This window comes from Erythrolamprus reginae, chromosome 6 (genome assembly GCF_031021105.1).
Source record: "Erythrolamprus reginae isolate rEryReg1 chromosome 6, rEryReg1.hap1, whole genome shotgun sequence".
Taxonomy (NCBI): domain Eukaryota; kingdom Metazoa; phylum Chordata; class Lepidosauria; order Squamata; family Dipsadidae; genus Erythrolamprus; species Erythrolamprus reginae.
Window position 1 is genome coordinate 85,001,226 of NC_091955.1, and position 14,369 is coordinate 85,015,594.

Genomic DNA, 14,369 nt, shown 5'->3' on the forward strand with positions numbered 1-14,369 from the left:
TTAACTAAATAAATTAAAGTGCTTTCCCGAAATCAGCTTTTGAAATCCCATCCTGTCTCTTGAATGCTATAAATGTGGTCTTGACAACACAACTTTTATAAGATGGAATGACGTTAACTCTGGGAGTTTTCGCCTGCCTTTAATCAAGCACACATTTTGATTTATGTCTGTTTTTCCCAACCACGAGGATAATGGCTAGAAAATCAATTTTATTTTTACAAATGAGGATACCAAAATTGGTATGCTTCTTAAGCTACAGCTGATTCATACTCTTAATTTGTCAGGCTGTTGCCTAACTATTTATACTTAGAGAAACACGTTATTTTCCAAGTCTGGTGCCAACGCGGATGACCGTTGTTATTTCAAGTTTAGTGACATGTTTTGATTTCTCCTTCACATTAAGAAAAATCTAGACGTTTAGAGCTAACCTGTTTGGTATTTCTTTACCCTTGTTTATAAAATAAAGGAGAAGGGAGGAATTTACATGTAGCTGCCAAGCTTTTTTTTCCTGGGAAAATCTGACTTCCAATTCCCATCTATGAATCATGTGCCACCAAATCAAAATGTCAGGTCTTATAGTCTCATGACCAAACAATGCCATGAAGTTAGTATGCCGGCTTTCGATAAAAGCCTTGAGATTGTTGCTGTTGGGAGCTTGTGCATGGAACCCAGCACTTGATGGAAACTGGCTACCCTTGGGGTATTATTAAGAAGCTCCTGGTGGCTCCTCTGTTTGCTTGAGCTAATAATAAAGCTTAAGCTACCTTTGTTTACTGACCTTATTTTTTCTAGATCCAAAAGACCCAATTGCCTGGGCACCTGATCGTTGCCCTGACATTTGGCAAAACACCCAGGAACATTGCCTGAGAAGAATAACCAGAAAAACCGAAGTACGGTGTTCCCTTGATTTTCGTGGGTTCAAACTTTGCGAATAGTCTATACCACGGTTTTTCAAAAAATATTAATTGAAAAATACTTCGCGAGTTTTTATTCTATACCATAGTTTTTCCTGCCCGATGACATCATATGTCATCACCAAACTAATAATTTTTGCAAATAAATAACAAACAAAAAAAATTATTGTTAATAAATAATTATGTTTATAAATATCAGGATCACTAAGTGTCTTATTCAATGGTGAGTACCAGTAATAATGATGAGTAAATGGTTGTTAAATGGTTGTTGAAGGAATGGGAAATGGTAATTTAGGAGTTTAAAGTGTTAAGGGATGGCTTGTGATATTGTCCACAGCAAAAAATGGTGTATTTACTTCCGCATCTCTACTTCGCGGAAATTCAACTTTCACGGGTGGTCTCGGAACGCATCCCCCGCGAAAATCGAGGGAACACTGTAGATAATATGCAAGGTGTAGACATTTTAAAGGGTTGAGTTGTTTACTAGTGCTTTATAAGCGGGAGGAGACAAAATAAAGCACTAAAGGAATTAAAGTAAAGAAGACAATGATTCTGTGCGCCATTGGAGGGCAGGATCTCTCTAAGAACCTTCGTTAACAAAACCTTCATTAACAAAACACAACTGAATAATCTAGTGGCCACTTGATCAACATGTTTTTGCGTCTCACTTTCTCTCTTTAAAAACGAAAATATAATGAGCAAGATTTGAAAGAATTTGCATTTCACCAATGGCGATAATGACAAGAATTTTTTTTAAAACATCCCAGATACCCCAAAGGTGCTTTTTCAAGAGGCAACTGGAATTTCTTGTTTTTCTTTGAAGATGTTTTGCTCTTCATTCAAGAAATTTCTTTGGGTGAGAAGCGAAAAACCAGAGAGTCACCTCTTGAAAAAGCCCCTTGGGGACAACCATGAGGTGGACGACTGAGAATCTCCATAGACATCTCAGAAATGCAACTGTACCAAGGACAACTAGATTTTGATATTATCAAAACAACAATGTATTAATATTTCATAAATAAATTTTATAGTGCTTTAATGTGCACAAATACCTCATTTTCTTTCTTCATATTGAATACACACATATATATACACACATATACCTACACATACACACACACACACACACACACACAAAATAGGAATAAAGTTTAAAACACAAAGGAAAAATGTCTCTAATGTTTGTTTGAAGGCAAATAAACAGAATACTTTAATTATAGTAAACAAAACAAAAAACACCAAACAACAAGCAATCACAAAGATCTTAAAAATAAAAATAGAATGAAACTATTTTAAATTTAAATTGCTAGTATCTATTGCCACTCCTCTTATAACAATAAGACGGCTGCGCAATCCCAACATTAGCCTCCATTTAAGTTCAAGATTTTATTGGGTTCAGCAACTATTACACATAATTATCTAACGTAATGGACCAAGTAGATTCCGTTTAATCGTACGGCACTAAACTGAAATCCAAAGTGTACCCTTAAGTTTTCTCTTGGGAGGAAAGGGAGAATCAGATCAAGGGATCTGCACAGTAGCACAATATTAGGAGATATGGAGGAGTAGTTGAATTATAGGGAATGTTACTAGTCACAACAAATTCCTTTCTTAGAGCCCAAGGTCACCTTTTAAGGAGAAACTCAACCCAAGAAGGGCGTGTAATCCAATCATTTGAAGAAGGCAAAGAGGAAGAGAAAAAGGAAGAAGGACAGAGCATGCAGAATGAAATCACCTGTTGACTGGGGTACGATGGAGAGGAAGTACAAATGGAGGAAGAAGAGAGCATGATCACTTTTTTGGGACAGGTCCGACATCCCTCCTTTTTCCTCATCTTTGTTTTAAAACAATGGGAGCAGAAAACGATAGAACAAGAAACAATGTCATCAGCTAAGAAAACCTGCGAACTTGTGGCACGTAAAGCCATCTCTGCGGGCATGTGAGCCATCACCGCAGCTCAGCTCCTCCGCACATGTGCACGCGCCTCCCGCCAGCCAGCTCATTTTTGGCTCTCTGCTACATGTGGGGTGGGGCGCACATGGGAGATGTGTGCATATACACCAGGGCGGAGGAGTACAGGCATGAATTTAGCACACAACAACAAAAAGGTTAACCATCACTGTTCTATAATGATCACTTTTCCCCATTTCAGTGTAAAAAGATCTGATGTTGTTGCCAACATAATTCTTCTCCATCAAGTAATAAACAAATTGGATTATCTTGACCCAATGACCTACCATCGCAATTCCAATTTACAATTTCACGTTTCAAAACTTTATTTCCCCTGCCCCCCCCAGTGTTATTAGTATGCAAATGAAGAGTAAAGCTATTAAGTTCAAGATGAAATTGTCTCCAACCATAGAGCAGTCATGTTTATTTCTTCAGAACTACAGAACTACTGTATTGCTAGAATTTTTCCCTGACTTAGAAAAGCACATTTAATCTTTTTAATAATGTCCATTTTTATAAAAATAAGAGAGACTATACTTCTGACTGTGTATACCCATGTTAATAAAAAATGTGAGAATGATTAGAATTGGAAGAAAGCAGAGGTGGGTCCAGATCTCCTGGTGGAAAGATGCTGAATCTACTTAATTAAATTTGTTTAAGACAAAGCATCAAGTGAATAAGAGAAGTAAGATTCTTTGGTCGCATCTTTTTGTGGAATACAATCAAAACCAAAGGACTAATGTCTCAAACACTCTTAGATCTGACCAAAATCTATGTGGGACGATTTTTTTTCTTGTCTATAAGTTGAAAGAGCATCAAAGAGCTGTTCCCCTTCAATTTTTCATTTTCCTCTCTTGGAGAACATGCCCTGTTTCTACATGCTTCAAGCTTCTGAGCAAAGACATGGTTGATTTGTTCCATGAGCTTCAGCAAAAGTTCACACCATAACTTGTAAGATGGTAATTTGGAAAACTTTGTACCTTTTGCCTTCAAAGCCATATGTGCTTCATATATTCAAGAAGAAACCATGATATTGAACAGAATGAAGTTCATTTTTAAAAATGCCATAAGATTTTTGTCTGTTACATTATTCGCCCTGTGTTGGTAGTAACAAAAATGGAAATTTCCATTAAAGATTGCCTCTTTGGGGGGGAAATGTGTTTTAGGGCAGGGGTGGATTCTGGGTTGCGCCTGGTGCACTCACATGCTTTGCGCACATGCCCCCCGTAGCAATCAAAAAATAGCTTCTGCACATGTGCAGAAACAATATCCAAGATGGCGGCACCCATGGACCGGCACTGACAGAACCAACTCCATGACGGTTTCTAAAGAACTGGTTAGAACCAGTAGGAACCCATCTCTGGTTTAGGGTACATATAGAGGAGAGAGAAGACAAACAGTTCTGTTCATGAATTACCACCTGGTGCAATCAGGAGAAAAAATATATATAAGGAGCAAAGTCATAAGATCTTGCAACCATATCTCCTGATAACTACTAATAATTGATTTTCTGATTTTCGATAGCTTGTGGAATATTTGTTATATTCTTATAGTGTCTTCTCCATTAGCTGGCCATCAAAAGTTGTTCAAATGTTGAAATCTCATCCTTGATGTGTTTTTCATTGACCAAGATATCATCATACTTTAGCGGCATTGTCTTTGCATACAACAGTTGTAAAGATTAAGATCTCAAAGCAATTTCACTTTGGTAGCCAGAATCATAGCAATGATATAATTATATTTCAGACTACGGCTTTCCCAGGGACTCATCTGAATCTAGGTTAAGAAATTAAACGATCTGCTACAAAAAAAGAGTAAAAAACCTTTAAGTCTGAGAATTGTGTGGACCAGCCCCGAGTTCTGTACATAAATTCCTCAGAAGTAAGAAATGAAACTATATAATATAGCAAAGGTTCTACTGTATAAACTTGGTATTTTAAGTTACACACCAAAAAAAGAGCCATGTTGCAAAACAATTTTGAAAATATTCCTTTCTTGCAGATTAATTCCATGTTTCTTGGCTCTGAATTTAGCTCATGATCTGAGCTGGAAATGAAGCGTATCCATCTGGTGTGGTTACGTTCTGTCTGCTATTTTCCACTTCATTTTGCTTTCAGAATATTGCACACAATTTTGGCCAGAAGAAAGTAGGAAGTACAGTGGTACCTCTACTTAAGAACTTAATTTGTTCCATGACCAGGTTCTTAAGTAGAAAAGTTTGTAAGTAGAAGCAATTTTTCCCATAGGAATCAATGTAAAAGCAAATAATGCGTGCAAACCCATTAGGAAAGAAATAAAAGCTCAGAATTTGAGTGGGAGGAGGAGGAGGAAGAAGAGGAAAAGGACAGTCACTGCCAGAGGGAGAAGGTGAGGTGAGAGGAATAAAAAAAAATCCAAAACTTTAAGGCTTCAAAAAAAAAGGGGGACTCTGAGGCGGTAAGGAACAGCACGCGTCTCCCATACACCCAACGCGAGGCTGCCTCCCATACAATGCGCCAGAGAGAGAAACCCAGGGGGAATGGCAGGAAACTGGTTGGGTCTTTGTGCCACTCTCAAATTTCTTGGGAAATTTTTCCGGGCTCGGGTTCTTAAGTAGAAAATGGTTCTTAAGAAGAGGCTAAAAAATCTTGAACATCAGGTTCTTATCTAGAAAAGTTCTTAAGTAGACGCATTCTTAAGTAGAGGTACCACTATACATATGTTTTTTCTGAGTGGCTGATACACAAATTAAAATACGTTGGTAAATAATTACAGGAGCATTTCATAAGCTGATGTCCTGCTGATGGCAACAGGTTGAAGGTGGCTATCCATAGTTTGATAATGATGATGGACAATAGTTGCTCTAAATAAGCAAGTGAACAAAAGATATTCACCATTTCCAGATGTGTTTTAAGCAGATGCAAACTGAGAAAATATTAGAAGCTCTAGCACTGCTATATGTTTCCTTTAAAATAATCTATATACCTATTGTATGTGAAGGCTTAGAAACATTATTATTATATTATTAATCTTCACATTAATTGTTCCTCGTGTTCTCTAACCCTAAATTGATTTCCTTGAAGAATCTATATACTGAATATTTAAAACAGTATTAGGACAGGAATCAGAAAACAGAAAAGAATGTTTTTAATTTCTAAATGATTTCTCCTAATTAAATTAAATAACTTTTTTACATTTACACTACAATGAAATTTCTTTGAAAATTCTTAAAGCTCAAAAATACCAGCATTTACTGTAAATATAGCAAAACTCCGTAATGCCAAATGAATAAACTTTTCTTATCATCTGTAACAGAAACAGAAAGATGCATATTTGGGCAACTGCCAGTTCCTCTATATTAGTGCAAGAGGGAATACAATTGGTATATTTCAAAATGTGTGAAGTACTTCTGGTCAGGGCTAATTCTCATATTATGTTTACCAGGGCTGTGGATTAGATCCCTCTCAAGAAAGTTCCTCACAGATACTAGATTGCAATAATATTAAGACTGAATATTCAAGCTCCCAAGATTGAATTGTAAATGTCTTCAAATCATGATTATATAAAGTGATGGGATAGCCATGCTTCCATATGGATGAAATTACATTTATTAGATGCTTTCACAGTAGTGATCTCATGACTGCTCAAGGTTTTGTTAATAAGACGTGTTAGAAAATGAGTTTGCTATCTTTTCGGTGCTATCAATTTTACTGATAGAAACTAGGAACCATATACGGGGGTCGCCCAGAAAGTAATGCACCATATTTTTTTTCTCAGCCTACAGTAATGGTACGAATGCGAAACTTTAGATATACATTATTTGAATTGTCAGGCGTGCATGTGTTACAAACATAGAAACATAGAAGACTGATGGCAGAAAAAGACCTCATGGTCCATCTAGTCTGCCCTTATACTATTTCCTGTATTTCATCTTACAATGGATATATGTTTATCCCAGGCATGTTTAAATTCAGTTATTGTGGATTTACCAACCACGTCTGCTGGAAGTTTGTTCCAAGGATCTACTACTCTTTCAGTAAAATAATATTTTCTCATGTTGCTTTTGATCTTTCCCCCAACTAACTTCAGATTGTTAATTTTGCGTTTCTTCAGACAGATAGAGTAGCTGCAGCAGTTTTTCAAAATGGCGCCTGTAAGTGATGTACTGTATGTTACAAGCAGTGGGTCATCATTGAATTTCTCACTGCGGAGAAAGAAACTCTTGGGAACATTCACAAACGTTTGTGTACTGTTTATGGAGAATCTGCAGTCGACAAATGTACGGTTTGTCGCTGGGAAAAGAGGGTGAGGTCATTAGAAGACGGTTCAGCAGAGCTCCAAGGCTTCGTGACCAGAACAAGGAGTGGTACCGACAAGGCATATACGCCTTTGTGTCTCGCTGGAGGAAGGCCATAGAACAGGACGGAGATTACGTAGAAAATAGGGAGTGTAGAAGAAACATCATTCTTTTCTTTCTTGTGTGTAAGTTTCATTGTGTTCAATGTATTTACTTATTTTATTTATTTATTGGATTTGTATGCCGCCCCTCTCCATAGACTCGGGGCGGCTAACAACAGTAATAAAAAACATCATATAAATCCAATACTAAAACAACTAAAAACCCTTATTGTAAAAACCAAACATCCCTATAAACAAACATAACATGCATAAATTGTAAAGGCCTAGGGGGAAAGAATATCTCAGTTCCCCCATGCCTGACGGCAGAGGTGGGTTTTAAGGAGCTTACGAAAGGCAAGGAGGGTGGGGGCAATTCTAATATCCGGGGGGAGTTGGTTCCAGAGGGCCGGGGCCACCACAGAGAAGGCTTTTCCAATGGGCCCCGCCAAACGACATTGTTTTGTTGACGGGACCCGGAGAAGGCCCACTCTGTGGGACCTAACAGGTTGCTGGGATTCATGCGGCAGAAGGCGGTCTCATAGATACCCTGGTCCGGTGCCATGAAAGGCTTTATAGGTAATAACCAACACTTTGAATTGTGCCCGGAAACTGATCGGCAGCCAATGCAGACTGCGGAGTGTTGGTGTTACATGGGCATTTTTGGGAAAGCCCATGATAGCTCTCGCAGCTGCATTCTGCACAATCTGAAGTTTGTTGAAAGAAAAAAAAATGTGGTGCATTACTTTCTGGGTGACCCATAGCTTTTTAGTAGGCTCGGAGATCTTGAACAGAAAGCAGGGTCTGCGTAAAGGAATAGTAGTAGTAGTAGTAGTAGTGTGGGATGAAAAAGCAGTAGCCAATGGGGTTGGCAGTGTGGCAAGTCATTCACTGGGGTTTGTTTTACCTGTTTCCACTGAGGTATTGGATAATGGCGGCCCTGCTCTCGCTGTCGATAGGCGGGATGGCTGAGAGCACGGTCTTGATAAGGCTGGGAAGAATGTTGCACGCAGGTCATAACATGCCCAGGATGATGGGCATTTTCACAAAAGGCAAAAAGACGGGAATCACAAATAAACCCACAAAGGGATGGGATAGATATTGAAGAGGGTGATTCGAAGACAGACATCAAAAAAGGGGGGAAATAGAGTAAGGAAAAATTAGTTGGCAAACCAAATAAAAAAGATAAATATTTAAAAATGGAAGGGGGAAAAGGGGCGGGAGGAAGACAGAAACCTATCCATGAGAAGGCCATCTGTCTCCTATTATTTGGACAAATTATTTGAGTAGGTTTAGATTGGAATTAAACAATCGGAGGGGGAAAAAAATTCCTAAAATAATCACAGCGCAGATGTTTCAATCCATTCTTCAAGCCAACAGTATCTTTTACCAGGGTATCATTTGAAATCCTGGCATTCCATTTGCAAGCACATTGCAAATTGGATACCGTGCTTACTGGAAAAAGATACATCTCCTGCAGTGCTAAGTCAAGTTAAATAAATCCTACAGGATTCCTGGGTGAAGAAGCCAGTTATTTGAACCACTTTCTCAAGCCGAGAAGCTGGTTGTGTATTAATGATTCATTGCAACAGCTACTGAAAACCGTCTTCTGTATGTGGAACAGATGGCAATTCATCAAAGATTATTTTACAAAGGAGTTCCCTGGAGGCCAGATTTAACTCCAGGATGAGCATAGAGCCCGATAGTACTCTCAAAGCAGTAGCTTTCATGACCTGGGAACTTGATCAGGCCTCCAACCCCAAATTGTTTCTAGACAACTGAGCAAAGAAATGGCAAATTGCCAGCATGTCTCTGTATTCCACCACTGCTCTTTGACAGATTGGCATAAAACTCCAGCAGGATTAAAAAGGGCTTCTTTATTCCTAGAATGCAAAAGCAGCTTGTCTGGCTATAGAGCAGAGGTCTTCAAACTTGGCAATTTTAAGGCTTGTGGACTTCAACTCCAGAGCAGTATTGGGTTCCTACCAGTACGGGCCACGTTGTAGCTCCAGTAGGGAATGCACAATGGTTTAATATCCTGCCTTGCATGCAACACGCTACAGGTTCAAATCCCGGTAAGGTTGAAATCCCTTCCGTTTCACTTATCAGCAAAAATACATATACAGTGTTCCCTCGCTTTTCGTGGGGGATGCGTTCTGAGACTGCTTGCGAAAGTCGAATTTCCGCGAAGTAGAGATGCGGAAGTAAATACACTATTTTTGGCTATGAACAGTATCACAAACCTTCCCTTAACACTTTAAACCCCTAAATTGCAATTTTCAATTCCCTTAGCAACCATTTAGATTATTACTCACCATGTTTATTGATTAAAGTTTATTTAAAAAAATATTTATTAAAAGCAGACGAAAGTTTGGTGATGACATATGACGTCATTGGGTGGGAAAAACCGTGGTACAGTATAGGAAAAAACCCCATGAAGTATTTTTTTAATTAATATTTTTGAAAAACCGTGGTATAGACTTTTCGCGAAGTTTGAACCCGTGAAAATAGAGGGAACACTGTAATATAAATACATAGAAAATGCACCTTTGCCAAAAGAAACATATAATATTCAAATATATATACTATATACACCATTATGTAGGAATATATATATAAAACTCACTTTTTAGGGCCGTGCATAAGCGCACCATTGTGCCTATCCTCGCTATCCTACTGTTCAATTGTCTTCTATCATTACTTATCTAATGTTTTATTTATACCAATTACCATCCCATAATTGTTTGACAAATATAAATAGACCAATAAATAAACAAGCATGTGCAGAAAGCAAAATTGCATGAGGAAATGTGTGTGCGAGTGAAATTTCAGTGGGTTTTTTGCTACTACGCATGCGCGGAAGATAAGAAATAGCCAAAATCATGCTCACGCGGCATGCGCAGAAGCAAAATCTTGCTTGGACACATGCCGGCATGCGCCGGGGTCACAGAGCTCTGCGGGAAGCACACCAGTAGTGGCGGGAACCGGCAACCCTTCACTGCTCCGGAGTTGAAGTCCACAAGTCTTAAAGTTGCCAAGCTTGGGGATCCCTGCTGTAGATCTTGATCATATATTAATTAGAATTCTCTTGTGAGATCCCATAAGTTGCAAACCGAGATATTCCCTAAGGAGAGGAACGGCCAGTTTCTTAACTTATGGAGTTTCTCAACTCCATGGCTGGCTGGAGAATTCTGGGAGTTGAAGTCCACAAGTCTTAAAGTTGCCAAGCTTGGGGACCCCTGCTATAGAGAGAGACTGCGTGCCCTCCAATCAAATTCAAACATCCCCCCGCAAGGCAAGAACATCCGCCCTTTATCAAAGCATTAACTAAAGCCCCAAGTGTATCCAACGCAAAGTCTTTTCTCACCTGTCTCCGGAGGCCTGTGGACTGTACAGGGGCATTCTCCTCAAATTTGGCTAGCAGCTGTGTTGCCATAGACTTCACTTTATTCTGGTTCCCGATAGCAGCATCAATTCTTCTCTCGGTCAGAGCACTTACAAGGGTGGGCCTGTCTTCACGACCGCTTCTGGAAGTGTCCTCCTAGAAGTCAAGAACGGATTGAGAGATTCCCTTCCGGTGCATTTGAAAAGCCCACCACCCAATTCCAATTCTGAGCATCATTAGGGGACCTGAAACATGTTCTCATTCATGCTCGTTGACCTTTGCTCGCAATGCCTATTTTACTCCAAGTTCAAATAGTCTAATCTTACCATCAAATTATCTATCTATCTATCTATCTATCTATCTATCTATCTATCTATCTATCTATCTATCTATCTATCTTATTTATTTTATTTTATTTTATTTTATTTTATTTTATTATTTTATTTTTAATGCCGCCCTTCTCTTTAGACTCAGGGCGGCTTACAACATGTTTGCAATAGCACTTTTTAACCGAGCCAGCATATTGCCCCCACAATCCGGGTCCTCATTTTACCCACCTCGGAAGAATGGAAAGTTAAGTCAATCTTGAGCCGGTGATGAGATTTGAACCGCTGACCTGCAGATCTAGCAGTCAGCTTTAGTGGACTGCAGTACTGCACTCTACCTGTTGCGCCACCTTGGCTCTTAATTTTTTTAATTAAAAAAAAAAGGAGTGGGTATAAGCCAGGAGTGTCAAACTCGATTTCATTGAGGGTCGCATCAAGGTTGTGTTTGACCTTCTGGGGCTGGAGTGGGCGTGACTGAGGTGGGCATGACCACCTTGATGTCACTTGTGTTGGGGGTGCCTGGGGGTGCCTGAGTGCTTTGCCAGAGAAAACAGGCTCCTGAGCTCTGTTTTGACTGTAACAGCCTCCTGCAACCCTTTGGATCAATGTACAGCTCTCCTGAGGTCCATTTTCACTGGCAAAGACAGTGCAGGCCAGTCCTTCACTATCTCTAGGTTGGCCCTGTGAGCCAGATCTAAGTACTTATGGGTCAGATCCGGCCCTATTCTAGGGTGACTGTGGTTTGACAGAATCAAACCTGGGATATTTTAGCTCTTGATTTCAAACTATTGGCTATTTTGATTGTTGTTGCAATTTATTTTGGCTTTTGCATTTATGTCATTTGAAGTACATAGAAATTACTAATTTAAAAATGCTTTACTAAGTTACATTTCAATGTACAGAAGAACCTCTGGTCAAAACCGTAACTTGTTCCATAACTTTGGTCACAGATCAATTTGGGTGTGACCAGAATCTAATTTTGAAAATTTGGCACTTTAAAAAAAATGGCACGGAAGAGTAAATCAGCCGCGGGGGAAAAATAATTGTGAAATTTTTTGGTCAGAACCCGATTTGATCACGGTCAGAAGTGTTTATGACAAGAAGTTCTATTGTACTGTACTGTGCAAATATATAATCCCTGACTCCTCTAATTCAAATTAGATAAGATTCTAAAATGAATTGGAATAGAGCCGGGGTGGCGCAGCAGGTAGAGTGCTGTACTGCAGGCCACTGAAGCTGACTGTAGATCTGAAGGTCAGCGGTTCAAATCTCATCACCGGCTCAAGGTTGACTCAGCCTTCCATCCTTCCAATGTGGGTAAAATGAGGACCCGGATTGTGGGGGCAATATGCTGGCTCTGTTAAAAAGTGCTATTGCTAACATGTTGTAAGCCGCCCTGAGTCTAAGGAGAAGGGCGGCATAAAAATTGAATAAATAAATAAATAAACAAATAAACAAATAAATAAATAAATAAAATAATTTTTTAAAAAAATGAAAACAGTATTACTTACGTCTTCTGATTGACTGGTTTTCCTCCTCTTTCCTGAACCATCCAGATCTTTCTCTTTTTTATCCTAAACAGAAGAGAGGGAATTCTTAGTCTCCATTGTCTCTATATCATATTTTATATGTTGATAATGTTATTAATCCTGTTTTTCCCATCTGAGAACAATCTGAGGAGCTTTTTCTGAAGTGAGAGGGTGTGTTTGTAACTTTTTAAAATCGGTCTACTCAATGATCCACTACAACCTCAATTGGAAACTCGAGGATAATGTGCCCTCATTTGATCCCAGGTAGTCCTTCGATCTAGTGGTGACTTGATCGAAGTATATAAAATCATGCATGGGATAGAAAAGGTGAATAGAGAAAAAATATTTTCTCTATCACACAATACTAGGACAAACGGGCACTCCCTAAAGCTCATAGGTAAGAAAGTGAGGACAAACAAAGTTTATACATGGATAGATAAGAAAAAAGTTCAATATAAGGTTATGAAAACTGTATGAATATAATTCAAAGTTACTGATATTTTTAGTTGTTGCTATTGTTTGTTGGTTCTTTTTCTTTTTTCATCAATTTTTTCTTTTTTCATCAATTTAACTCTAAGTGTATTAGAATGTGTAAACAAAATTCTTCTTTTCAATTAGAATATTATTTTGACTTAAAGATTTAAGATTTTATCCTTTTTTCTGTATTAAAAATTGACTTCTAGAAAAGAGGGGTAATTGTAACCCCTATTATGTGTTTAAATGTTTGTAAGTCTGTATGTCTTTTTACTAAAAATTAATAAAGATTTTTCAAAAAAAGAAAGAAAGTGAGGACAGATCAAGGCAAATATTTCTTCACCCAGAGGGTCGTTGGTTTACGGAATTCACTTCCAGAAAAGGTCGTGACAGCTGTCAGCCTGGATAGCTTCAAGGCAGGATTAGACAGATTCGTGGATGACAAGTGTATCGGTGGTTATTGAAATGGATGTCCATGTGCTGCCTCTATGTTGGTTGAGGCAGGAAGGATTCCCTTGAGTACCATTTGTTGGGGGTCAGGGGAAAGGGAGGTCTTTCTGCTCAAGACCCCCATGTATAATTGGTGGACCACTGTGTGACACAGAATGCTGGACTCGATGGGCTTTGGCCTGATTCAGCATGGCTCTTCTTATGTTGTTATGTCCTCAATGTACGACTACAACTGAGCCTGGAATTGTGGTCATATGTCACTGCAGTCATAAGTCGAAGCATCAATCATGCACCCAGCTTCATATCAAAACACAGCCCTAGGAATTCAACTTGATTTTCTTAACTACCATTTGGCTGATTTTGGATGGACTGGACATTTTAGTTTGGACTTCACTCTCAAACATGGAGCAAACTTTCTGAAAGGATCCAACACTGAGAAAATTATGACCAATTGGTTCATTTACGTAATCACACAATGCACATGATATAAATTCGGATTTAACTGATATTCCTTCAAGTGGGCTATTAAATCACAGTTCTACTGAGATTTACCTTTATTTCAAAAACATTATTACCTTTGGTGTCCGTTTCCGTGAAATTGTCTGTCCCAACTTGCTTAGGAAGGAAATTGGTGATTTGGTGTTAGTAATTAAAGCAGCTTTTTCTTCCGCATTCAGTTCCAGATTATCTATAAAAAGGAAAAAAAATAGAGACATAACAAAAAATTTCCCAAAGTTCAGACTTTGATGTTGGCTATTTCCGCTGTCTACGTTCAGTTGCAAACCACAAAAGCTAATCCCCCATTAAATCTTTTTTTCCATTCTAGGAATTGTTTTCATTACAATCATTTAAATTTCATAACAACACAATGTTTGCCACCCTCAAGTAGAGATGCCTAACAAGGAAGGTATTATTTTTAAAAAACATATTTATATATTCTTTATCTCCAAAGATAAAATACAAGGTA

At 38.6% G+C, this 14,369-nt stretch overlaps 1 protein-coding gene across 8 annotated transcripts in view; it reads right to left on the bottom strand.

The window, feature by feature from the left end:
• Positions 1–14,369, bottom strand: part of MICAL3 (microtubule associated monooxygenase, calponin and LIM domain containing 3) — a 286,121-nt gene that overhangs the window by 114,742 nt on the left and 157,010 nt on the right. For 7 of the 8 annotated variants that reach the window (XM_070756493.1, XM_070756490.1, XM_070756492.1 and 4 more), the window contains exons 14-16: positions 13,978–14,090; positions 12,461–12,523; positions 10,606–10,779 (exon numbers count right to left, since the gene is read on the bottom strand). In XM_070756493.1, coding sequence (XP_070612594.1) covers positions 10,606–10,779; positions 12,461–12,523; positions 13,978–14,090 — 350 coding nt within the window. Of the gene's footprint in view, positions 1–2,649; positions 2,749–8,145; positions 8,230–10,605; positions 10,780–12,460; positions 12,524–13,977; positions 14,091–14,369 lie in introns of all 8 variants that reach the window. The other variant, XM_070756495.1, reaches the window with a different exon arrangement.